This window comes from Kogia breviceps, chromosome 4, assembly GCF_026419965.1.
Source record: "Kogia breviceps isolate mKogBre1 chromosome 4, mKogBre1 haplotype 1, whole genome shotgun sequence".
In the NCBI taxonomy this organism is placed as follows: Eukaryota; Metazoa; Chordata; class Mammalia; order Artiodactyla; family Physeteridae; genus Kogia; species Kogia breviceps.
The window spans coordinates 172,207,232-172,232,002 of NC_081313.1; the positions used below are offsets into that span (position 1 = coordinate 172,207,232).

Here is a 24,771-nt window from a genome sequence, read left to right on the forward strand (position 1 = left end):
TCATCACACCACCACCATCACCACCCCCGCTTTCCCCCCTTGGTGTCCATACGTTTGTTCTCTACATCTGTGTCTCTATTTCTGTCTTGCAAACCAGTTCATCTGTACCATTTTTCTAGATTCCACATATACACGTTACTATACGATATTTGTTTTTCTCATTCTTTTTTTTAACGTCTTTATTGGAGTATAATTGCTTTACAATGGTGTGTTAGTTGCTGCTGTATAACAAAGTGAATCAGCTATACATATACATATACATATATCCCCACATCTCCTCCCTCTTGCGTCTCCCTCCCTCCCACACTCCCTATCCCACCCCTCTAGGTGGTCACAAAGCACCAAGCTGATCTCCCTGTGCTATGTGGAGGCTTCCCACTAGCTATGTATTTCACATTTGGTAGTGTATATAAGTCCATGCCACTCTCTCACTTTGTCCCAGCTAACTCTTCCCCCTCCCTGTATCCTCAAGTCCATTCTCTACGTCTGTGTCTTTATTCCTGTCCTGCCCCTAGGTTCTTCATAACTTTTTTTTCTTTTTTAGATTCCATATATATGTGTTGGCATACAGTATTTGTTTTTCTCTTTCTGACTTACTTCACTCTGTATGACAGCCTCTAGGTCCATCCAAGTCTCTACAAATGACCCAATTTTGTTCCTTTTTATGGCTGAGTAATATTCCATTGTATATATGTACCACATCCTCTTTATCCATTTGTCTGTTGATGGGCTTCATTGGCTTATTTGTAAGACTATCTGAGCTTTTACTTCTCTCCTTAGTCATTATTTTTTTTCCTCAATAACTTTTTAAAAATATTTATTTAGTTGCACTGGGTCTTAGTTGCAACACGTGGGCTCCTTAGTTGCGGCACACATGTGGGATCTAGTTCCCTGATCAGGGATCAAACCCAGGCCCCCTGCATTGGGAGCATGTAGTCTTATCCACTGCACCACCAGGGAAGTCCCTCCTCAGTCATCTTATATTGCTTTCTTTCTTTTTTTTTACTTAAGTTAAGCATTTTTTAAAATTAATTAATTTATTTTTTGGCTGCATTGGGTCTCTATTGCTGCGTGGACTTTCTCTAGTTGTGGAGAGTGGGGGCTTGTCTTGTTGTGGAGCATGGGCTCTAGGCACGCGGGCTTCAGTAGTTGTGGCATGCGGGCTCAGTAGTTGTGGCTCATGGGCTCTAGAGCGCAGGCTCAGTAGTTGTGGCGCATGGGCTTAGTTGCTCCGCGGCATGTGGGATTTTCCTGGACCAGGGCACGAACCCGCATCCCCTGCATCGGCAGGCGGACTCTCAACCACTGCACCACCAGGGAAGCCCCCTGTGTTTTTATTTTTTTACAGATCTTTTCCTGTAATTGATATCTAGTCTCATAGCATTGTGGTCGGAAAAGATACTTGACACGATTTCAATTTTCTTAAATTTACCAAGGCTTGATTTGTGACCCAAGATATGATCTATCCTGGAGAATGTTCCATGAGCACTTGAGAAAAATGTGCATTCTGTTGTTTTTGGATGGAATGTCCTATAAATATCAATTAAGTCCATCTTGTTTAATGTATCATGTAAAGCTTGTGTTTCCTTATTTATTTTCATTTTGGATGATTTGTCCATTGGTGAAAGTGGGGTGTTAAAGTCCCCTACTATGATTGTGTTACTGTTGATTTCCCCTTTTATGGCTGTTAGTATTTGCCTTATGTATTGAAGTGCTCCTATGTTGGGTGCATAAATATTTACAATTGTTATATCTTCTTCTTGGATCAATCCCTTGATCATTATGTAGTGTCCTTCTTTGTCTCTTGTAATAGTCCTTATTTTATTTTTATTGATTGATTGATTGATTGATGGCTGTGTTGGGTCTTCGTTTCTGTGCAAGGGCTTTCTCAAGTTGTGACATGCGGGGGCCACTCTTCATTGTGGTGCACGGTCCTCTCACTTTCGCGGCCTCTCTTGTTGTGGAGCACAGGCTCCAGATGCGCAGGCTCAGTAGTTGTGGCTCATGGGCCTAGTTGCTCTGCGGCATGTGGGATCCTCCCAGACCAGGGCTCAAACCCGTGTCCCCTGCACTAGCAGGCAGATTCTCAACCACTGCACCACCAGGGAAGCCCAATAGTCTTTATTTTAAACTCTATTTTGTCTGATATGAGAGTTGCTACTCCAGCTTTCTTCTGATTTCCACTTGCATGGAATATCTTTTTCCATCCCCTCACTTTCAGTCTGTATGTGTCCCTAGGTCTGAAGTGGGTCTCTTGTAGACAGCATATAAATGGGTCTTGTTTTTGTATCCATTCAGCCAGTCTGTGTCTTTTGGAGGGAGCATTTAATCCATTTACATATAAGGTAATTATCGATATGTATGTTCCTATTCCCATTTTCTTAATTGTTTTGGGTTTGTTCTTGTAGGTCTTTTCCTTCTCTTGTGTTTCTTGCCTAGAGAAGTTCCTTTAGCATTTGTTGTAAAGCTGGTTTGGTGGTGCTGAACTCTCTCAGCTTTTGCTTGTCTGAAAGGTTTTAATTTCTCCATTAAATCTGAATGAGATCCTTGCTGGGTAGAGTAATCTTGGCTGTAGGTTTTTCTCCTTCATCACTTTAAATATGTCCTACCACTCTCTTCTGGCTTGCAGAGTTTCTGCTGAAAGATCAGCTGTTAACCTTATGGGGATTCCCTTGTGTGTTATTTGTTGTTTTTCCCTTGATGCTTTTAAGATGTTTTCTTTGTATGTAATTTTTGATAGTTTGATTAATATGTCTTGGCGTGTTTCTCCTTGGATTTATCCTGTATGGGACTCTCTGTGCTTCCTGGACTTGATTAACTCTTTCCTTTCCCATATTAGGGAAGTTTTCAACTATAATCTCTTCAAATATTTTCTCAGTCCCTTTCTTTTTCTTTTCTTCTTCTGGGACCCCTATAATTCGAATGTTGGTGCATTTAATGTCATCCCAGAGGTCTCTGAAACTGTCCTCAGTTCTTTTCATTCTTTTTTCTTTATTCTGCTCTACAGTAGTTATTTCCACTATTTTATCTTCCAGGTCACTTATCCGTTCTTCTACCTCAGTTACTCTGCTATTGATCCCTTCTAGAGTATTTTTAATTTCATTTATTGTGTTGTTCATTGTTGCATTTTCCTCTTTGGTTCTTCTAGGTCCTTGTTAAATGTTTCTTGCATTTTCTCTATTCTATTTCCAGGATTTTGGATCATCTTTACTATCATTATTCTGAATTCTTTTTCAGGTAGACTGCCTATTTCCTCTTCATTTGTTAGGTCTGGTGGGTTTTTATCTTGCTCCTTCATCTGCTGTGTGTTTCTCTGTCTTCTCATTTTGCTTATCTTACTGTGTTTGGGGTCTCCTTTTTGCAGGCTGCAGCTTCGTAGTTCCTGTTGTTTTTGGTGTCTGTCCCCAGTGGCTAAAGTTGGTTCAGTGGGTTGTGTTAGGCTTCCTAGTGGAGGGGACTAGTGCCTGTGTTCTGGTGGATGAGGCTGGATCTTGTCTTTCTGGTGGACAGGTCCATGTCTGGTGGTGTGTTTTGGGGTGTCTGTGGCCTTATTATGATTTTAGGCAGCCTCTCTGCTAATGGGTGGAGTTGTGTTCCTGTCTTGGTAGTTGTTTGGCATAGGGTGTCTAGCACTGTAGCTTGCTGGTCGGTGAGTGAAGCTGGGTGTTGGTGTTGAGATGGTGATTTCTGGGAGATTTTTGCCATTTGATATTACTTGGATCTGGGAGGTCTCTTGTGGACCAGTTTCCTGAAGTTGGCTCTCCCATGTCAGAGGCACAGCACTGACTCCTGGCTGTAGCACCAAGCACCTTTCATCCACATGGATGAAAGGTGCTAAATCTTCACCATTTTAAGGGATTTGATTCTTGCTGGTGGAAGCAAGGCTGGGGAGAGCGTAGAGGCAGTAGACTTCTACCCTTGCCAATAATCCAAGGACTGAAGTTACAGAAGGGACAACCCCAGTCCCGGGGTTTTCTCCTATGCAGCCACGTACATAAAGTAGAACAGATGAAGTAGCCTTCTGAGCTCCGTGGAGCCGCTGCCCGGTCGCTGCCTCTGGAGGTGTGGGGATGTCCCCTCGGATCCCGGTCCTCATTCAGCAGCTTTGCGTCACGAGCTTTCAGACTCTCAGCATCTTTTTTCCCCCCAAACTGGGTCCCGAAACCAACTGGAGTTGGCCTAGTTCTGACTTAGAAACTGGAGAGGGGCTGTAATTTCAAATGATCTACCTTGGAGCTTACAAATTCTTTCCTCTGTTTGATCAAGTCTGTTGTTGATAGTCTACTGCATTTTCTATTTTAGCTCCAGAATTTCTCTTTGGTTCTTTTTCATGATTTCTTATCTCTCTGTTAAACTTCTCACTTTGTGCATATATTGTTTTCCTGATTTCACTGAACTGTCTTTTGGTGTTTTCTTGTAGCTCATTGAGCTTCCTTAAAGCAATGTTTTGAATTCTCTATCAGGCAGATCACAGATCTTCATTTATTTGGGGTCAGTTACAGGAAAATTATTGTGTTCCTTTGGTCATGTCATGTTTCCCTGATTTTTCATGTTCCCTGAAATCTTGCATTGATGTTTTCACATTTGAAGAAGGAATTACTTCCCCCAGTCTTTTCTGACTGATTTTGGGAGCAAAATATCTTCTGTCAGCCCTGTAGGGATTCTTAGACTTTCTCAGACTTTTTCTATAGATACATCTTCTCAACATATCTTGTTCCCTCTTGGGGAAAGGGAGGATTCTTAAGATCATATACCTTCTCTTGATCCTGCAGAGTCAAGCCAGGTGCTAGCAGTTTCCTGTTTGCTTTCCCTAGAGTGGTGCTTTGAAACAATCAAGAGTGTGTGTTTTCTCCCAGTCCCTCAGAGTCAGGCTGACTTTCTGTGCCTGTTCACTCGCCATCTGCAAATGCTTGCGTTTGCTGCCCATGGTGGCACACACAAGGAGCTAACCACAGGGCATGTGTGTGTTTGGTGGGGGCGGGGGTGAGTTGTGTGGAGTGTTAGGTGTGCTCTTGGGCCAGTTGGTGGTCCAGAGGTGAGGAATCCCCAGCAGCATGTGGGTGGGCTTCCCTATGGAATCTGTGAAGCAGTTTATAAGATCTGCATCCCTTTGATGCATTTTGAGCCTGCCTGCTGTGCTCCCAGCCTCTCTCTGCCCTCAGTCATTACAGTTCACCTTAGTATTCTGGATGGCATAAGAAAGAAGTGAGCCTCTTTGACAGCATTCCACACAGCTGGGGGAGACAGACACTCACTCACACACTCTCACTTTTCCCTAAGGGACAAATCAAGTTCTGAGGGTGTCTGTCTTGGCACTGAGCTGTGCTGCCTTGGGGGAGGGCTGACGTGAGCAAAGTGAAACTGTTCCTCTTACTCTCTTCAAAGTTTTCAATCTCAGATTTTTTTTGCTCCAGTTGTGTGCTGGAACCTCTCCACTGGACCCCAGACTCCCAAAAAGGTGCTCTTGTCTATTGGTGATGGACAAACTTGGTGTTCTTTGGGGGGAGGATGGTAGAAAACTCTTATTCCACCATCTTGCTGACATCACCAGTAAATGTTCTTTAAAGGAAGAAAGTATTCTGAACTGAACAATTATGAAAATATAATATGTCTATTTATTTAAGTTTTTTCATGACTTTCAATAGTTTTGTAGGTTTCAAACTTTCTTTCCTAAATTATGCATATAAGAATATTAATTTACCTCTGAATACTGATTTAGTTGCATCTCCTTTGCTAGTTAGGTTTTTTTTTAAATTATAAATATTTCCTGATTTCAATGATGATGTCTTCTTTGATGTATACATTAAGTGTGCTTTTAGTATTTCAAAACATATAGGAAGAGACTGATTATCTTTTTATTATTAATTTCTAATTTGATTACATTGTGAGTAGAGAACATGCTCTGTTTGATATGTATTCTTTGGCACTAAGATTTGCTTTGTGGCCTAATTTTTGCAGATATGACATATATCCTTAAAAAGAAAGTGGATTTTCTAATAATTTAGTGTAGTGCTCAAATCAAGCTGATTCTGTTATCAAGTTTTCTATACCCTGACCAAAATTTTGTCCCCTTGATCTACCAATTACTAAAAAAGATATCATAAATTTCCTATTATGATATGGTTTATAATTTTTTACTTACAGTTCTGTTGGTTTTTATCTTTATATATTGTAAGTCTATGTTGTTAAGTGCATATTAGTAGCTTTTTTTCTCTTTCTGGTGAATCATTCCCTTTATTATTACATAATGACTTTCCATATTTTTTAATGCCTTTGCCTTAAGTATGTTTTGTCTGATATTAATAAGCTATCCAACTTCCCTTTGGTTAGTATTTCTTGGTATATTTTTAGCATTACTTTTCTTCAACCCTTCATGTCATTATAGTTTAGGTGTATCTCTTGCATACATGATGTAATAGGGTTTTGTTTCTTTGTCCAACCTGAATCTGTTTTTTAATGATCAGTTTAAGCCATTTAAACTTTTGTTGTAATTATGCATGTGTTTTGTAATTTTTATTTTCTTCTTTATATCTCCTTTCCTAACTTAAAGTGGTTTGATCAAAATCTCTATTTCTGTTGTACCCCTACTGTAATTTAGAAGTTATATATTCTATACCCATTAGTTTAGTGGTTACCCCTAAAGTTTAGTTACATATACTTTATGTAGGAAGTCCAAAACGTTCAATATGTCTATTCTTCTGCAACTTAATACAAAAACATTACAACAATTTAATTTTAATTCCCCCTTTTGTCTTATATAATTTTTGTATTGTATTTTAATCCACTTTACTTACATATACATTCTCATTATTATTATTATTTTAAAAGTGCTTTGTTCACATTTCTTCTACATTTACACCAATTTCTTGGCTGATCATTGCTTCTTGGATAGTGCTTTTTTCTGGATTCAACTTTTTTATCCTGAAGTAAAACCTTTAGTAGTTTTATTAGCAAAGGCTCATACATGGTATACTCTCTCAATCTTTGTCTGAAACAGGAATATTCAACCTTGAGCCAAGGCTTGACATATGCGTTGCTATAAACAGTTTATCAAAGGTTCAAGATGCAATACGTATACAAGTTGATAACATAATTAGTCCAGATTGGAAATTGAGTGTAATCTCTTCTAATCTTCCAGGATCATCTCTATAGGATTCATGTAACTTCCCCCTTTCAATACTTTTAGAGGAATCATGCTGATGGAACCAAACAACCAAACAAGTGTATCCAAGTTTATCCTCCTGGGACTTTCAGGAAAGCCATAACAGGAAACTCTCCTCTTTGCTCTGTTTCTCTGCATGTATGTGGTCACAGTAGTGGGGAACCTGTTGATCATACTGGCCATCAGTTCCGACTCCCACCTGAACACTCCCATGTACTTCTTCTTAGCCAATCTCTCTATGGTTGATTTCTGCCTGGCCACCAACACTGTCCCCAAGATGCTAGTGAACATACAAATCAGGAGCAAATCCATCTCATATCCTTGCTGCCTGACTCAAATGTACTTTCTCCATTTCTTTGGCATCATGGACAGTGTCTTAATAGCCGTGATGGCTTATGACAGGTTTGTAGCTATATGTCACCCCTTATACAATACCACCATCATGAGCCCATGTCTCTGTGGCCTGCTGGCTGGTGGCCCATGGGTGTTTTCCTGCTTCATCTCCCTCACCCACATTCTCCTGATGGCCCGTCTGGTTTTCTGTGGCAACAATAGGTTGCCTCACTACTTCTGTGACCTCACTCCCCTCCTGAGACTTTCATGTACTGACACCTCTGTGAACAAGATCTTTGTGTTCATTGTGGCAGGAATGGTGATAGCCACACCTTTCATCTGCATCCTGGCTTCCTATGTTCACATAATTGTGGCCATCTTGAAGTTGCCCTCTGCAGGCGGCAGGAAGAAAGGTTTTTCCACCTGCAGCTCCCACCTCTCTGTGGTTGTACTCTTCTATGGGACCACAGTTGGGGTCTACCTTTGTCCTTCATCTGTCCACACAGCCGTGAAGGAGAAAGCATCTGCTGTAATGTACTCTGAGGTCACACCCATGCTGAACCCCTTTATTTACAGCCTGAGGAACAGAGAGCTGAAGGGGGCCCTACTGAAGCTCATCAACAGAAAAATCACCTCATCTTCCTGACCACCAGGGCACCTGGAACCTTCCAGGGTGTGAAGATGTAAACATCTGGGTTCTTGGGCAAAAATCTGGAATTGCATGGGTTGGGAGAGTAACCACTTTCGATTTTGAATTGCTGAAGCTTGAAAGGTAACCTCAAGATAGCCCTGTAACTATTTTCTCAATTACTGAGACCACTAAGGGACCATTGGGATATGACTCATGCTGTATTTCTACCAGGATCAGTCTGGTTCTAGCAGATTGGATTTATCCATTCAGATCCATTGAGCACTCAACAAATATATATTAAGTATGTATTCTGGGTTTGATGTCAGATGCTGGATATAGAGTCATGAACAGGAGTAGCAAAAATCCCTATAGTTTGAATTATAGTTGAGAGTGAGAGAAGATATCGTACACTTCGTTATAGTAGAATGGAACATAAACATGAGAGGGAGGATAGGATATAGTAAGAACACCCAACAGAGTCTGGAAGGGAGAATCAGGGAAGGTCTCCTGGGAGAAGTGATCCCCAAACCCAAAGGATAAGATGGTGTTGTTCAGGCAAAACGAGAAGAAAGAGTATCTCAGAAAAACAAAACAACATGTGAAAAGGTGAGAGAACTAGAGAAGCATGCATTTGTGAAGTGAAAAGTCCAGTTATGGCGAATGATGCCAGGTCCTAAGGGCTTTTAGGATCAACCTAAGAGTGTGGCCTTTTCCTAAGGAACCAGCCAGCTAACTTGACTTCCGGGGACCAAAGTCAGGGAGCATGTGGATGAGTTGTACAGCCCCTACCCCTTTCCTATCATTTATCTTATCTTCTGAGGGAGCAAGATGGCTTGTGCTAGACAAAAGTTGTGCGAGGCACAAGGGAGAAAGAGATTCAGACCATGAACTACGAAAGTGAGGAAATGGAACTTCCCTGGTGGTGCAGTGCTTAAGAATCTGCCTGCCAATGCAGGGGTCATGGGTTCAAACCCTGGTCCGGGAAGATTCTGCATGACGCAGAGCAACTAAGCCTGTGCGCCACAACTACTGAGTATGCGCTCTAGAGCCCATGAGCCACAACTACTGTGCCTACGCGCCACAACTACTGAAGCCCACACGCCTAGAGCCCATGCTCCGCAACAAGAGAAGCCACCACAATGAGAAGCCCACGCACTGCAACGAAGAGTAGAGCCCGTTCGCTGCAACTAGAGAAAGCCCGCACGTGGCAACAAAGACCCAAAGCAGCCAAAAATAAATAAAAATAAAATAAATAAACTTATTTTTTTTAAGTCTAAAATAAATAAATAAATAAATAAATTACCATTTGAGAAGGGCATATTAGCTTGAAACAACCTCATTCAAAGCAGGATTGCTTATATAGGTCACTTGATGGAACTGGTTTTTTAAAAAGGAGGCAAACTGAATGCACATGTATTGTTATTCCAGGGGATATGACCTCACTGTTATAAGCATTGAGTATCACCATAAGCAATCTTTAAGGATCATCACTGTTGCTTTCTTTTCAAGAGTATTCGACTTTTTCCGTTGAAACCACAGACCTCCAGACCTGGCCCTGTTGTAGATTGGAAAGACGATGAAAATCCACTTTCTGGTGAATAAAACCCAGAAGTTAAGAATATTAGAGTTTGCCATGGGGGAGCCCATGAGTCTGGTCGGGTCCTTTTTGGAATAACCAAAAATCTGGTGAAAGTTGGTCCACAGCTCTCCTTGCAAGTTCCCTCTGTTCTCCTGTCATATGAATGCAAGTAGTTATGGTGCTGGTTGGGAGAGGATTGGAATGGCCAGAGATTTGGGAAATTATTAGAACTGGGGGGCTCATAGAATTTTGTGAAAATCTCTCTCTGTATCCAGTTTGAGTTGAAGCACGCTTTTACCTCTCTCCCTCTCCTGTGCAATGAGGAGTGCAAAAACACGCACCAAAAACACTGTTAAGATTCTGTCAGCCAAACTATCTCTGTCTTGTTTTGTATTAAGAACTTAAGACCACAAATCTAAAAAAGAAAAAACAAGATGCAGATGAACTTATTTGCAAAACAGAAATAGACCCATGGACATAGGAAAAAAACTTATGGTTACCAAAGAGGAAAGGGTGGGGGAGGGATAAATTAGGAGTTTGGGATTAACATATACACACTACTGTATATAAAATAGATAAGCAACAAACACCTACTGTATAGCACAGGGAGCTATACTCAATATTTTGCAATAAACTATAAGAGAAAAGAATCTGAAAAAGTATACATGTATATGTATAATAACTGAATCACTCTGCTGTACACCTGCAACTAACACAACATTGTAAGTGAACTATACTTCAATAAAATACATATATATATATATATATATATATATATATATATATATATATATATAATTTTAAAAAGAGAGAGAAAAAAAGAAGACCACAACTGCAGGAGAGAGTTATCCTGATAGCACTTACAATGTCAACTTCCAACATTTGTTGGTATTGATATCTGTTTTATTCATTCATTCAACACATGAGCACTGGCAATAGAGCAAGAGAGAGAAAAAGCCCTTTCCTGTGACAACAAAAGTTTAGTACAAGGGGGTTTCTTCAGGGTGGGTGAGGGGGCGAGTGATGGAACTGTTCTGTATCTTGATATCAGAGCAGTGACTCTGAAGGTGCTAAAATATTTAAATGGTACTCTACCTCCCCAAATCCCACAAATCTATACATAAGATAAAATACCAAGCATGGTACACCAGAAAAAAGTTAATTTCACTGATATTTAAAAATAAAATCAAACAATAGAAAGCAAAGCAACCATTCCCAGTTTAGCAGGGAAAACAACAATAACTAAAGAGATAATCAATGTGCCAGATAATTACCAATGGTGAGAAGGACTTCAAAGGCATCACGAAGGGTATGTGACAGAGATAGATGGGGGTGGTATTTTAGTCTTGGGATTTCTGAGAGCAACCGGTCTCTATTAAGGTGGCTTCTGATCTGAGCTCTGAATCAGGCCGAGAGAGAAGTATTCCTATGAAGGAGGTGGAAACAGTGTGCCAGAAGGGAATTGTACATGCAAAGTCAGGCACAAGTCAGTATTTAAATAAGTTTTAAGGAGCTGTCCATGCTTTTTTAATTAATTAATTAATTTTTGCTGTGTTGGGTCTTCGTTTCTGTGCGAGGGCTTTCTCCAGTTGTGGCAAGTGGGGGCCACTCTTCATCACAGTGTGCGGGCCTTTCACTATCGCGGCCTCTCGTTGCGGAGCACAGGCTCCAGACGCACAGGCTCAATAGTTGTGGCTCACGGGCCCAGTTGCTCCGCGGCATGTGGGATCCTCCCAGACCAGGGTTCGAACCCGTGTCCCTTGCATTAGCAGGCAGATTCCCAACCACTGAACCACCAGGGAAGCCCTGTCCATGCTTTTTAATATATATTTAGATTTGTTCTCGTCTTAATCCTTGAACAAAGTCCTGCAAGCATTATAAACCCAACATAGAACTCAGCTTAAAACAACCAACAGTTATTATCTTATAGTCTTTGTAGGTCAGGAAACTGGGCGTGGCTTAGCTGGGTAACTTGCTCAGGGTCTCTGATAAGGCTGCAGTCAAAATGCTAGTAAGGGGATTTCTCTTTCTGATCTTTTGTTGTTAGTGTATAGAATGCAACAGATTTCTGTGTATTACTTTTATAGCCTACAACTTTACCAAATTCATTGATGAGCTCTAGTAGTTTTCTGGTAGCATCTTTAGGATTTTCTATGTATAGTATCATGTCATCTGCAAATAATGACAGTTTAACTCCTTTTACAATTTGGATTCCCTTTATTTCTTTTTCTTCTCTGATTGACATAGCTAGGACTTCCAAAACTATGTTGAATAAAAGTGGTTATAGTGAACATCTTTGCCTTGTTCCTGATCTTAAAGGAAATGCTTTCAGCTTTTCACCATTAAGTATGATGTTAGCTATAGGTTTGTCTCATGTGGCCTTTGTTATGTTGAGGTATGTTCCCTCTATGACCACTTTCTGGAGAGTTTTAATCATAAATTGTGTTGAATTTTGTCAAAAGCTTTTTCTGCATCTATTGAGATGGTCATATGGTTTTTATTATTCAATTTGTTGATGTGGTGTATCACACTGATAGATTTGCAGATATTGAAAATCTTTGCATCCCTGGGATAAATCCCACTTGATCATGGTATATGATCCTTTTAATGTATTGTTGGATTCTAATTACTAGTACTTTGTTGAGGATTTTTGTGTCTATGTTCATCAGTGATATTGGCCTGTAATTTTCTTTTTTTGTCAAATGTGTATTGTACTGCTTAACGTGCAAAATTAAAGTCATTCCCATGGATAAACACACTAATATCCTCAGGATATATCTTAACATGGATAGAATTTAAGTATCTAGATGGCAGGTCATCCCATTCAAGATAAAGACTATAACATGATAGCTTTGTAGAGGCATATAAAATGCCAAAAGAAGGGATTAAGATTGGTTATGTAACTGCTTTCATGCAGTTTGCTACTATTTCAATTCTGCCTTGTATAGATTATGTCAACATAACTTTGGAAGCAATAATTTTACTATATTTTATTTTCAGATAGCTTTTAAAAATCAGCATTGTAAATGCAGCTATGCTCATTTAATGTTCAGAATTTTCATTAAAATTAAAAATTTGGCATTGACACTTTGGTTTTTTAAATGGTGTTTAAGGACTTATGGATGTGTATTTTTTATTTGTAATCATAGAGGCTGTCCCAGAAAAAGTATATTATTATATGCCTGTTAAAATTCAGCAAAGACAGTAGGAAAATAAGTGTTATGGGAAACTTAAAGAAAAACTGAGCCAGAATCTTTATATTCCAGACTTTAATTTGATTAAAGTTTATCATTGTTCTTTCTAAAAATATATATCTATCTATATATCTATCTATATCTGGTTAAGATCAGAAAGAGAAATTCAAGAAACAATCCCATTTACCATCACATCAAAAAGAATAAAATACCTAGGAATAAACCTACCTAAGGAGATAAAAGACCTGTATGCGAAAACTATAAAACACTGATGAAGAAATCGAAAGAAATTGAAGACAGATGGAAAGATATATCATGTTCTTGGATTGGAAGAATCAATATTGTCAAAATGACTATACTACCCAAAGCCATCTACAGATTCAATGCAATCCCTATCAAACTACCAATGGCATTTTTCACAGAACAAGAACAAAACATTTCACAATTTGTATGGAAACACAAAAGACCCCGAATAGCCAAAGCAATATTGAGAAAGAAAAACGGAGCTGGAGGAATCAGGCTCCCTGACTTCAGACTATACTACAAAGCCATAGTCATCAAAACACGATGGTATTTCTATATTTTTATAGAAATATAGACCAATGGAACAGGAGAGAAAGCTCAGAAATAAACCCACACACCTATTGTCAATTAACCTATGACAAAAGGAGCCAAGACTATACAATGGTGGAAAGACAGTCTCGTCAACAAATGGTGCTGGGAAAACTGGACAGCTACATGTAAAAAAAAGTGAAATTAGATAATTCTTTAACACCATACACAAAAATAAGCTCAAAATGGATTAAAGACCTAAATGTGAGACCAGACACTATAAAACTCCTAGAGCAAAACATAGGCAGAACACTCTTTGACATAAATCACAGCCATATCTTTTTGGATCCATCTCCCAGAGTAATGGAAATAAAAACAAAAATAGACAAATGGGACCTAATTAAACTCAAAAGCTTTTGCACAACAAAGGAAACCATAAACAAAATGAAAAGACAACCCACAGACTGGGAGAAAATATTTGCAAATGATGTGACTGACAAGGGATTGGTCTCGAAAATTTACAAACAGCCCATGCAGCTCAATATAATCAAAACAAACAACCCAATCAAAAAATGGGCAGAAGACCTAAATAGTCATTTCTCCAAAGAAGACATACAGATGGCCAAGAGGCACATGGAAAGATGTTCAACATCACTAATTATTAGAGAAATGCAAGTCAAAACTACAATGAGATACCACCTCACACCAGTCAGAATGGCCATCATCAAAAAATCCACAAACAACAAATGTTGGAGACAGTGTGGAGAGAAGGGAACCCTCCTACACTGTTGGTGGGAATGTAAACTGGTACAGCCAATGTGGAGAACAGTATGGAGGTTCCCTAAAAAATTAAAAATAGAGCTACCATATGACCCAGCAATCCCGCTCCTGGGCATATATCCAGAGAAAAACATGGTCCAAAAGGATACATGTACCCCAATGTTCATTGCAGCACTGTTTACAATAGCCAAGACATGGAAGCAACCTAAATGTCCATCAACAGAGAAATGGATAAAGATGTGGTGCATATATACAATGGATTATTACTCAGCCATTAAAAAGAATGAAATAATTCCATTTGCAGCAACATGGATGGACCTAAAGATTGTCATTCTGAGTGAAGTAAGTCAGACAGAGAAAGAGAAATATCCTATGATATCACTTATATGCAGAATCTAAAAAGAAATGATACAAAGGACTTATTTACAAACAGAAACAGACTCACAGACTTAGAGAACAAACTTATGGTTACCAGGGAGAAAGGCTGGGGGGAAGGGATAGTTAGAGAGTTTGGGATTGACATGTACACACTGCTATATTTAAAATGGATAACCACAGCCACTATGGAGAACAGTATGGAGGTTCCTTAAAAAACTACAAATAGAACTACCATACGACCCAGCAATCCCCCTACTGGGCATATACCCTGAGAAAACCATAATTCAAAAAGAGTCATGTACCAAAATGTTCATTGCAGCTCTATTTACAATAGCCAGGACATGGAAGCAACCTAAGCGTCCACCAACAGATGAATGGATAAAGATGTGGCACATATATACAATGGAATATTACTCAGCCATAAGAAGAAATGAAATTGAGTTATTTGTAGTGAGGTGGATGGACCTGGAGTCTCTCATACAAAGTGAAGTAAGTCAGAAGGAGAAAAACAAATACTGTATGCTAACACATATATATGGAATCTAAGGGAAAAAAAATGTCATGAAGAGCCTAGGGTTAGGACGGGAATAAAACACAGACCTTCTAGAGCATGGACTTGAGGATATGGAGAGAGGGAAGGGTAAGCTGTGACGAAGTGAGAGAGTGGCATGGACATATATACACTACCAAACGTAGGGTGGATAGCTAGTTTCGCTTTGTTGTAAAGCAGAAACTAACACACCATTGTAAAGCAATTATACTCCAATAAAGGTGTTAAAAATAAATAAAATAAATAAAATAAAATGGGTAACCAACAAGGACCTACTGTATAGCACAGGGAACTCTGCTCAATGTTATGTGACAGTCTAGATGGGAGGAGAGTTTGGGGGAGAATGGATACATGTATATGTATGGCTGAGTTGCTTTGCTGTGCACCTGAAAATATTGCAACATTGTTAATCGACTATACTCCAATATAAAATTAAAAGTTAAAAAAAAAAGATGCTAGTGAGGGGAATTCCCTGGCGGTCCAGTGGTTAGGACCTCGGGTCATCTAATATCTTGACCAACGATAGGGGATCTGTTTCTGACCTCAGATCTCAGTTCTCTGCTGATTGGTGACAGTTCCTGGACATATGGACCTTTTTATAGGGCAGAAAGACAGAGACATAAAGGGAGAGAGACTGAGACAGAGAGAGAGAGAGAGGCAGGGAGGGAGGGAAAAAGGGAGGAGGGGGAGGGAGGAAGGGATGAGCGAAGATGAGAAGGAGGAGGGTACAACAAGATGAAATCACAATCTTTATAATTCAATATCAGAATGAGTTTGTATCTTTTTTTTTTTTTTTTTTTTTAGTTTGTATCATTTTTGCTGTATTCCATTTGTTGGAAGCAAGTCACATGTCCCGCCCATATTCAAGGAGATGCCATTACACACGGAGTAAATACCAGCGGGCAGGGATCTTTGGGATATTAGACACCTTAGAGGCTGCCTGATGCACCGACATCCTCCTAAGACGCATCTTTTCAGGAGCATTGACCCTAGGTGTCATGGGAGATTGAGGGCGGCATTCTCAAAGCTGGCCTTAGGTGCTGGTATTGACACTCTGAATTCATGCAGTTCCAAGTTGAGACACACGGGGACAGCAGAAACACATAGCTAGGATGTCTCATGCCCCTCAAGTCCTTGGAACAGAAGTTTCCAGGAAGGGTCTCGGTGGTACCAGGCACAGACTTGCTGATCTTGGTTCCTTACCCCACCCCCACCTCAGCCCGTTCACCACAGGGGAGCCAGAGACTCAGCTTCCCAAAGGCTTCCCAAATTGGGGCACATTAGGAAAGTGGTCTTAAGTGTTCTGAGTTTCCCAACCATCCCATCCTCAGAAGTCACCAAATCTCTGCCCCCTCTTCCCACCGCACCTAGGACCAGCACTGTCTGGGGTCCAAATAGGGAAGGCCCAGAGGGTTCTTGTTTTTTCCGAGGTAGGGAGAGAGAGAGAGAGAGAGACAGAGAGAGACAGAGAGAGAGAGAGAAAGAGACAGAGGGAGAGAGGAAGATACTGCGATCCTGATCAAAAATACAACAACAACAAACGTGTATGGAGCCCAGAGGCCAACTTGGAACAAGATAGGTTGTCGTGTCCACTTCATCTGAGCGGTGAGGATCAAGGCAGGATTTGGAGAAGGAGGCCAGGGTGAAGGTGGAGAGACAAGACTGACAGAGTGATTAGACTTTTGGGACACTCAGCATTCCCATAGCAGATATTCATTGGGCGCCTACGATGTTCCTAAGTCTTATGCCTGGGAATACAATGGACTAATTGGTGAATCAACCCCCCAAAAATCTGTCCTCCAGGAGCTAATATTCTAGTGTCAGAGTCCATGAATATAATCAGTAAGCAAAAAATTTTTTTCTTTTTTGGCTGCGCTGCAGGGCGTGCGGGATCTTAGTTCCCCAACAGTGCCCTCAGCAGTGAAAGCTCGGAGTACTAACCACTAGACCATCAGGAATTCCCTCAATAAGCAAATTAAGAAAGACATAAGATCCCACTTTTGAGGAACAAAGTAGGGATGAAGGTGGAGGGGTATATTCTAGTTTTCTTTTTAACAGCTTTATTGAGATATAATTCATATATCATTCACTCATTTAAATTATACAATTCAATGGTTTTTAATCTATTCACAGAGCTGTGCAACCATCACCACAATCAAATTTAAAGCATTTCCATTACCCCCAAAAGAAACCCCATACTCAATGACAGTCCTTAGACCTCATTTCACCCAAACTCCACAACCCCCTGCCCTGGGCAACCACTAATCTACTTTCTGTCTCTATAGATTTGCTGATTCTGTGCATTCTTCATAAGTGGAATACACAATATATGGTCTTTGTGACTGGCCTTTTTCACCTAGCATAATGTTTTCAGGGTTTATACTTCATTCCTTTATATAACCAAATAATACTCCATTATATTTTGGATATATGTGTCGAGATACCACATTTTGTTTATCCATTCATCAGTTGATGGACATGTGGATTGTTTCCACTTTCTGGATATCATGAATAATGCTGCTCTGAACATTTACATACAAGTTTTTGTACAAACAAGATTTTTTATTTATATTATTATTATCTTTATTGAGGTATAATTGACTATATTATAACATTATATTAGTTTTAAGGATATGACATAATGATTCAATGTTTGAATATACTACAAAAGGATCATAGTAAGTCTAGTTCACATCTGTCACCATACATAGTTACAAAAATTTTTTTCTTGTGATGAGAACTTCTAAGCAACTTTCAAATATGCAATACTGTATGATTAACTATAGTCACTGTGCTGTATATAGGACGGCAGTTTTAAATTAAGTAGTCAGGGAAGATCTCTCTGAGAAGGGGACATTTGGTTTAAGGACCTTAAAAAGTGAAGGAGGTGTATATGTTAATCCCAGTCTCACAATTTATCCCTCCCCCTCCCTTTCCCCCCTGGTAACCATAAGTTTGTTTTTTACATCTGTGACTCTCTGTTTTGTAAATAAGTTCATTTGTACCATTTTTTTGGATTCCACATATAAGCAATATCATATTTGTCTTTCTGTGTCTCACTTCACTCATTATGACAAGCTCTAGGTCCATCCATGTTGCTGCAAATGGCATTATTTTGTTCTTTTCTTTTTTATGGCTGAGTAATATTCCATTGTGTATATGTACTACATCTTCTTTATCCATTCCTATATAAAATAGATAACTAATAAGGACCTACCGTACAGTATGGTAGGGAACTCTACTCAATACTCTGTAATGACCTATATGGGAAAAGAATCTAAAAAAGAGTGGATATATGTATATGTATAACCGACTCACTTTGCAGTACAGCAGAAACTAGCACAGCATTGTAATTCAACTATACTCCCATAAAAAATTTTTAAAAATTAAATTAGGTTATGAAGAATCTAGGGGCAGGACAGGAATAAAGATGTAGATGTAGAGAATGGACTTGAGGACACGAGGAGGGAGAAGGGTAAGCTGGGAAAAAGTGAGAGAGTGGCACGGACTAATAATACTACCAGATGTAAAATAGGTAGCTAGTGGGAAGCAGCCACTTACCACAGGGAGATCAGCTTGGTGCTTTGTGACCACCTAGAGGGGTGGCATAGGGAGGGTGGGAGGGAGACACAAGAGGGAGGAGATATGGAGATATGGGGATATGTGTATATGTATAGCTAATTCACTTTGTTATAAAGCAGAAACTAACATGCCATTGTAAAGCAATTATGCTCCAATAAAGATGTTTTTAAAAAAAGTTAATTTAATTTTTTTAAAAAAGTGAAGGAGGATACAGAGGACAACCAGTGCAAAGGCCCTGAGGTGAGAGTGAGTACACCGGCATGTACAAGGAATCACTCTGAGAATAAGATTGGGTCATATTAATAGAGCTAAATAATGAGCTGGGGTCTTTTGTCTTTTTTTAAAATTAATTTTTATTGGAGTATAGTTGCTTTACAGTGCTGTGTTAGTTTCAGTTTCAAAGTGAATCAGCTATACGTTTACATATATCCCCTCTTTTTTGTATTTCCTTCCCATTTAGGTCACCACAGAGCATTGAGTAGAGTTCCCTGTGCTCTACAGTAGGTTCTCATTAGTTATCTATTTTATACCTAGTAATGTATATATGTCAATCCCAATCTCCCAGTTTGTCCCACCCCACCTTCCCCACCCGCCCCTGTATCCGTAATGCCATTTCCTACGTCTGTGTCTCTATTCCACAAACAGTTGTTTTTTTTGTTTTTGTTACTGTAAAACAATTGGAGCAGTTCCCAGAGATGATGAAGAAAAAGTGCAGGGGAGGGTGTGGAAAGCAGAGGGATAGAGAAGAATGAAAGGGGGTGGAGGTGAAGGAAGTGTGAGTCTTCAGCAATCAGAGGGTAAATGGCCAGGTGGAGGTGTTACCTTCATGGGTCAGAGCCCATGAAAGGGGCAGACCTGGGCTTTAGAAACTGACACCAGTGCTGCAAAGGCCTGGAACTCCCCCCTCCCCCACCTCAAAGTCTCTAGCAACTCAGACCTGAGCTGAAAAGTCCTGTATCCCTGACAATGCCCTATCCCCCTCTGGGCAGAAGGCAGGTCTCAGGTGTCATTAACAAACCACCTGAGGATTTGCTGAAAGATGTCAGATCTCCCTGCTAGACCCAAGATCCTTGAGACATGAACCTCACAGTCTGTCCTGCTCCTTTCTTTGTTCCCAGTACCCACAAAAACTAGAGAACAGTCAGGGTTCACTATGGACAGGCTTTCTCTCTCAGCACCGTGGGGCAGGGAAGGAACTGGGAGAGTCCAGGAATAAGTCTGAACTATCAGGTTTCAGCAAATCTAAGGACTATCCTCCAGGGAGTACCCAAAAACAAAGTGAGGGGAAAGAGAAGAAGCATTTCCCTTTAGGATAGAGAGGGTGTAACCGAGCAGGACCCTATGGGGCCTTCCTGGGACAGGCCCTTCCCCTATATCCTCTGCTTTAGCTCCTCTCTGAACTACCTGGATAACAGTATCCGATGTACATTTCCTGAGTTGTTTTACAGATGTAAAAATCCCCCACCAAGTGGAAGATGTTAACTACTTGATGACCAAGAGCACAGAGTCCCCAAGGCCTCTTGGAGCCTAAGGATTGATCATGTTAACCCCTGTGACACCTCCCTGTTACCTCACCAGCAGCCAATCAGAGAATTGTGCACGAGCTGATCACAGACCCTACGAACCCCCTCCCTCACCTGGCTTTTAAAAATTCTTTGCTGGGGACTTCCCTAGTGGCGCAGTGGTTGGGACTCTATGCTCCTAATGCAGGGGGCCCAGGTTCGATCCCTGGCCAGGGAACTAGATCCCACATGCATCCCTCAACTAAAGAGCCCACCTGCCACAACTAAGACCCAGTGCAACCAAATAAATAAGTAGGCATTTTTTAAAAAAATGCTTTGCTGAAACCCTTCAGGGAGCTTGGGGTTTTCTGGGCCATGAGCCACCCAGCTCCTGCAGTAAAACTTTCTCTGCTCCAAACTCCGACTTTTTGGTTTGTTTGGCCTCCCTGTGCATCGGGTACACGAACTTGCATTAACAAGGGGGGTCCCTAGGACACAGGTCCCTAGGACACAGAGGGTGCCAGCTGAGCTGACTAGTAGTAAGACGTGTAGCCCCCTCCCCAGTCTTTGAGAGAGAAGGACATGGAAGGTCCTCTTGAGAAATAAGACATCTTAAAGCAGCTGCCCATACCCTCTTGGGGGGTCCCAGACCCTACTGAGAATCAGACAGGAGCTGGGAGGCTCCTCCCTGGAGAAATGCACATTTGTGGCCACTCCCATAACTGCAGTGGTTTTAATGATTCAGAGCACAGACTCTGGGGTTAGGCTGCCTGGTCTGAAATCCTGGAACTACCACTAGCCAGCTGGGTCAGCTTAGGCAAAGGCCTAATCTCCTCTATGCCTCAGTTTTTTTCTCTGTAAAATGGGGGCAAATGTAATAATAAACCTCACCTTCCAATGCAGAGGGTGCGGGTTCGATCCCCAGTCAGGGAGCTAAGATCCCACATGCCTCGTGGCCAAAAAACCAAAATATAAAACAGAAGCAGTATTGTAACAAATTCAATGAAGACTTTAAAATAAAACGGTCCACATCAAAAACATCTTTAAAAATAATAATAATGATCATACCCACTTGGTTAGATTATTGGATGATTAAACATGATAAGGTGGTGGAGAGTTTTGGACCACATGTGGAAAATAATAACTATTATTGTTATTGATGAACCCCATTGTTGGTTTCCTAGGGGCACATGGAGTTGTTTATATCCTGTTTTAGGGTTGGGAGGGAGATGTACAAGTTTGCAGTGTGGACCTAAAAAAGTATTCAGAACCTAAAAGTTGAGAGTTATGTTTTATTTGGCAGGAATTTTTAGGACTTCAAGTCCAGGAGGCAGCATCTCAAGTAACCCTGAGAGAACTGCTCCAAGGAGGCAAGCGGGGGAAGCCAGGTTATATAGGCATTTTGTAACAAAGGGCAGGTGGTCGGGAACATCAAAAGATTATTGTTAATTAAAGAAAACCAGATATCTCAAGTTAAGGAATTTAGCACTTTTCTGTGTATGGGAAGATGCAAGAGTCTGGGCTCATTGAAATCATTCCTTTTTTTTTTTTCCCCTTGTCATTTCTTTTTTTTTTTCTTTTTTTAACATCTTTATTGCAGTATAATTGCTTTACAATGGTGTGTTAGTTTCTGCTTTATAACAAAGTGAATCAGTTATACATATACATATGTTCCCATATCTCTTCCCTCCTGTGTCTCAAGACTGTGTGTCCCATCCTGGAGGGGGTAGTGAGGAGTCTTATAGTGTTCAGGGAGCAGGGCGTGGTCAGCTCGTGGACATTCTTCTGATTGGTTGGTGGTGAGGTAATTGGGAGTCAGCATGATCAGCCATCTGGTTCCAACCAGTCTACATGCTATGGGCAACAACATACAGTAAACCTCTTCCACCTAGTGGGAGTTTCAGTATCTGCGAAACAGCTCAAAGGATATGGACAGAATATTATCTATATCCCTGGAGGAGGAAATAAAGGTCCTTGACTTTGTATGATGGCTAAAATATTGTTATTTTGTCTTGCTTGACTGTTTTCCTTTCTTTTTGCATTTTCTCTCTTCTCTGATTAAATTTACTTTTTTTTTAAAAAAAATTACTCTTTGACTAAAGTTTTTCTACAGACAAAAGGAAGGCGGAGGACATGGATGGGGATCTATGCTGGGAAGGCTTCATAGGGTCCTACTCGGTTACACCCACCCTACCCCAGTATGACCTCATTGTGACTTAACTAATTACATCAGCACCAACCTTATTTCCAAACAAGGTCAGGACGTTGTGAGAGGTCCTAAGGGTTAGGACTTCAATGTATGAAATTGACATATGTCAAAGGGGAGACAATTAAACTCATAACAGAGGCCTTGGGAAAGTAAAGGTAGCTGAGCTAGGGCTGTGGGGTGGGAGGGAAACTTCTCCAAGAAGGTGGGGTTACAGTTGAGCCCTGTTGTCAGAGAGGGTCTTGCACTAGCTTGGCTTGAGACAAAGGGAGGGAATCCCAGCCCCAGGTGGTGAAGTTTAAGTCAAAGAACAACTGAGGGAGGTTAGGGTCTGCCCACTCATGGTCCCCATGACCCACATTGCAGAGGGATGTGAGGTGAGAGAAAGAAGGAACTTTCGCTCCAGTGGTTCTCAGATGGAGGGCACATCAGCATCACCTACAGGGCTTATTAAAACACAGCTTCTGGGAGTAAGTCTGGAATGGGGCCCAGGAATTTGCATTTCTAACAAGTTATCAGGTGATGCTGATATGGGTGGTCAGACTCATCCAGGGAACCACAGTTCAAGAATCACTGTTTTGGGCTTCCCTGGTGGAGCAGTGGTTGAGAATCCGCCTGCCGATGCAGGGGACACGGGTTCGTGCCCCGGTCCGGGAAGATCCCACATGCCGCGGAGCGGCTGGGCCCGTGAGCCATGGCCGCTGAGCCTGCGCGTTCGGAGCCTGTGCTCCGCAACGGGAGAGGCCACAACAGTGAGAGGCCCGCGTACCACAAAAAAAAAAAAAAAAAAAAAAAAAAAAAAAAAAGAATCACTGTTTTGCAGCCTGGGTCCATGTCTGCTTTATAAACAGAAGCAATCTTAACGCTGCAAACAAAACAGAAAATGAAAACCAAGACCTGTATGAATCTGTGCCAGCCAGAAAGCTCATAGAGGCCTTCCTCTGAGACACGGGGCCCCAGTCTTGCCCACATAAGAATCACCCCTGTGTACGAGGGGGTGGAGAATAGGAAAAGGAGGTGTTGAAATCCAGATTTTTGGGTTCCCACTTGCTGAACTCAAATTTCCAGGGAGAAGAGAGGGATAAATTAGGAGTTTGGGATTAACATAAACACACAACTACATATAAAACAGATAACCAACAAGGACCTACTGTATAACACAGGGAACTATACTCAATATTTTGTAATAACCTAAAAGGGAAAAGAATCTGAAAAAGAATACATATATTATATATGTACATATAACTGAATCACTTTGCTGTGTACCTAAAACTAACACAACATTGTGCATCAACTACACTTCAATAAAAAAATAAAAAAGTAAATCTATCAGTTAAAAAACATTTCCAGGGAAGGAGCCTTGGGCAAGTTCTTTTACCATCCATGCAAGCCTCAGTTTTCTCACCCTTAAAATGGGTTTGTCTGGGAGATTTGATGAACTAACAGAGTAGATTTCAAATGGTAGGGTGCGTCACCTGCGGGGCAGGGGTTTATAGTACAGAGGGCTGAACCCCCCCACCAACGTTTCTGATTCAGTAGGTCTGGGGAGGGGTTGGAGAACTGACATTTCTAACAGCATCTCTAGTGATGCTGATGGTCCGGAGACCACCTAGAAAAGCACTGAGCTAAGGCTCTGAAAGGCTGGCAGAACAATGCCTGGTACTCTGTGAGTTTCATAACGGAAGCATCCCCCCCGGGGATTCTAAAGGCCAAGCAGGCTTAAAGATGCACCTCTGGGGGAACTGTTGGACTAAGTTGGCTAAGAGTAAAGAGCAGTCTGTGTTGGAAGGAAGATCAAGTTCAGGACTCAAATGATAGAATCCTGGGCACCTTTATTCAAAATGACATGATATAAAAGGAATTAGCCCCCCACTTCATACCCATTAAGATGCCTACTATAAAAATAAATACATAAATAAAATACAAAAAAAACCCACCCCAAACAAGTATGCATGAGGATGTAGAGAAATTGGAATCTTTGTGCACTGTTGGTGGGGATATAAAATATGGAAAATGGTATGGCAGTTCCTCAAAAATTTAAAAATAGAATTACCGTAAGATCCTGCAATTCTGCTTCTGGATATATACCCCAAAGAATTGAAAGCAGGGTCATGAACAGATATTTGTACACCCATGTTCATATCAGCATTATTCATAATAGGCAAAATGTGGAAGTAACCCAAATGTCTGTTAACAGATGAGATGAATGGATGTATATAAAATGTATAAATACAGAATGGAATATTAGTCCTGAAAAAGGAGGGAATTTCTGACACCTGCTTCAACATGAGGACAGTATGCTGAGTGAAATAAGCCAGACAC

General features: G+C 40.8%; 2 protein-coding genes across 3 annotated transcripts in view; one reads left to right on the plus strand and one right to left on the minus strand.

Moving 5' to 3' along the window:
- Positions 1-24,771, minus strand: part of ZNF14 (zinc finger protein 14) — a 299,800-nt gene that overhangs the window by 166,451 nt on the left and 108,578 nt on the right. The window lies entirely within an intron of this gene.
- Positions 7,200-8,141, plus strand: LOC131756046 (olfactory receptor 1M1-like). The gene is given in 1 exon segment (XM_059062803.1): positions 7,200-8,141. A coding segment is annotated over 1 exon segment (942 nt).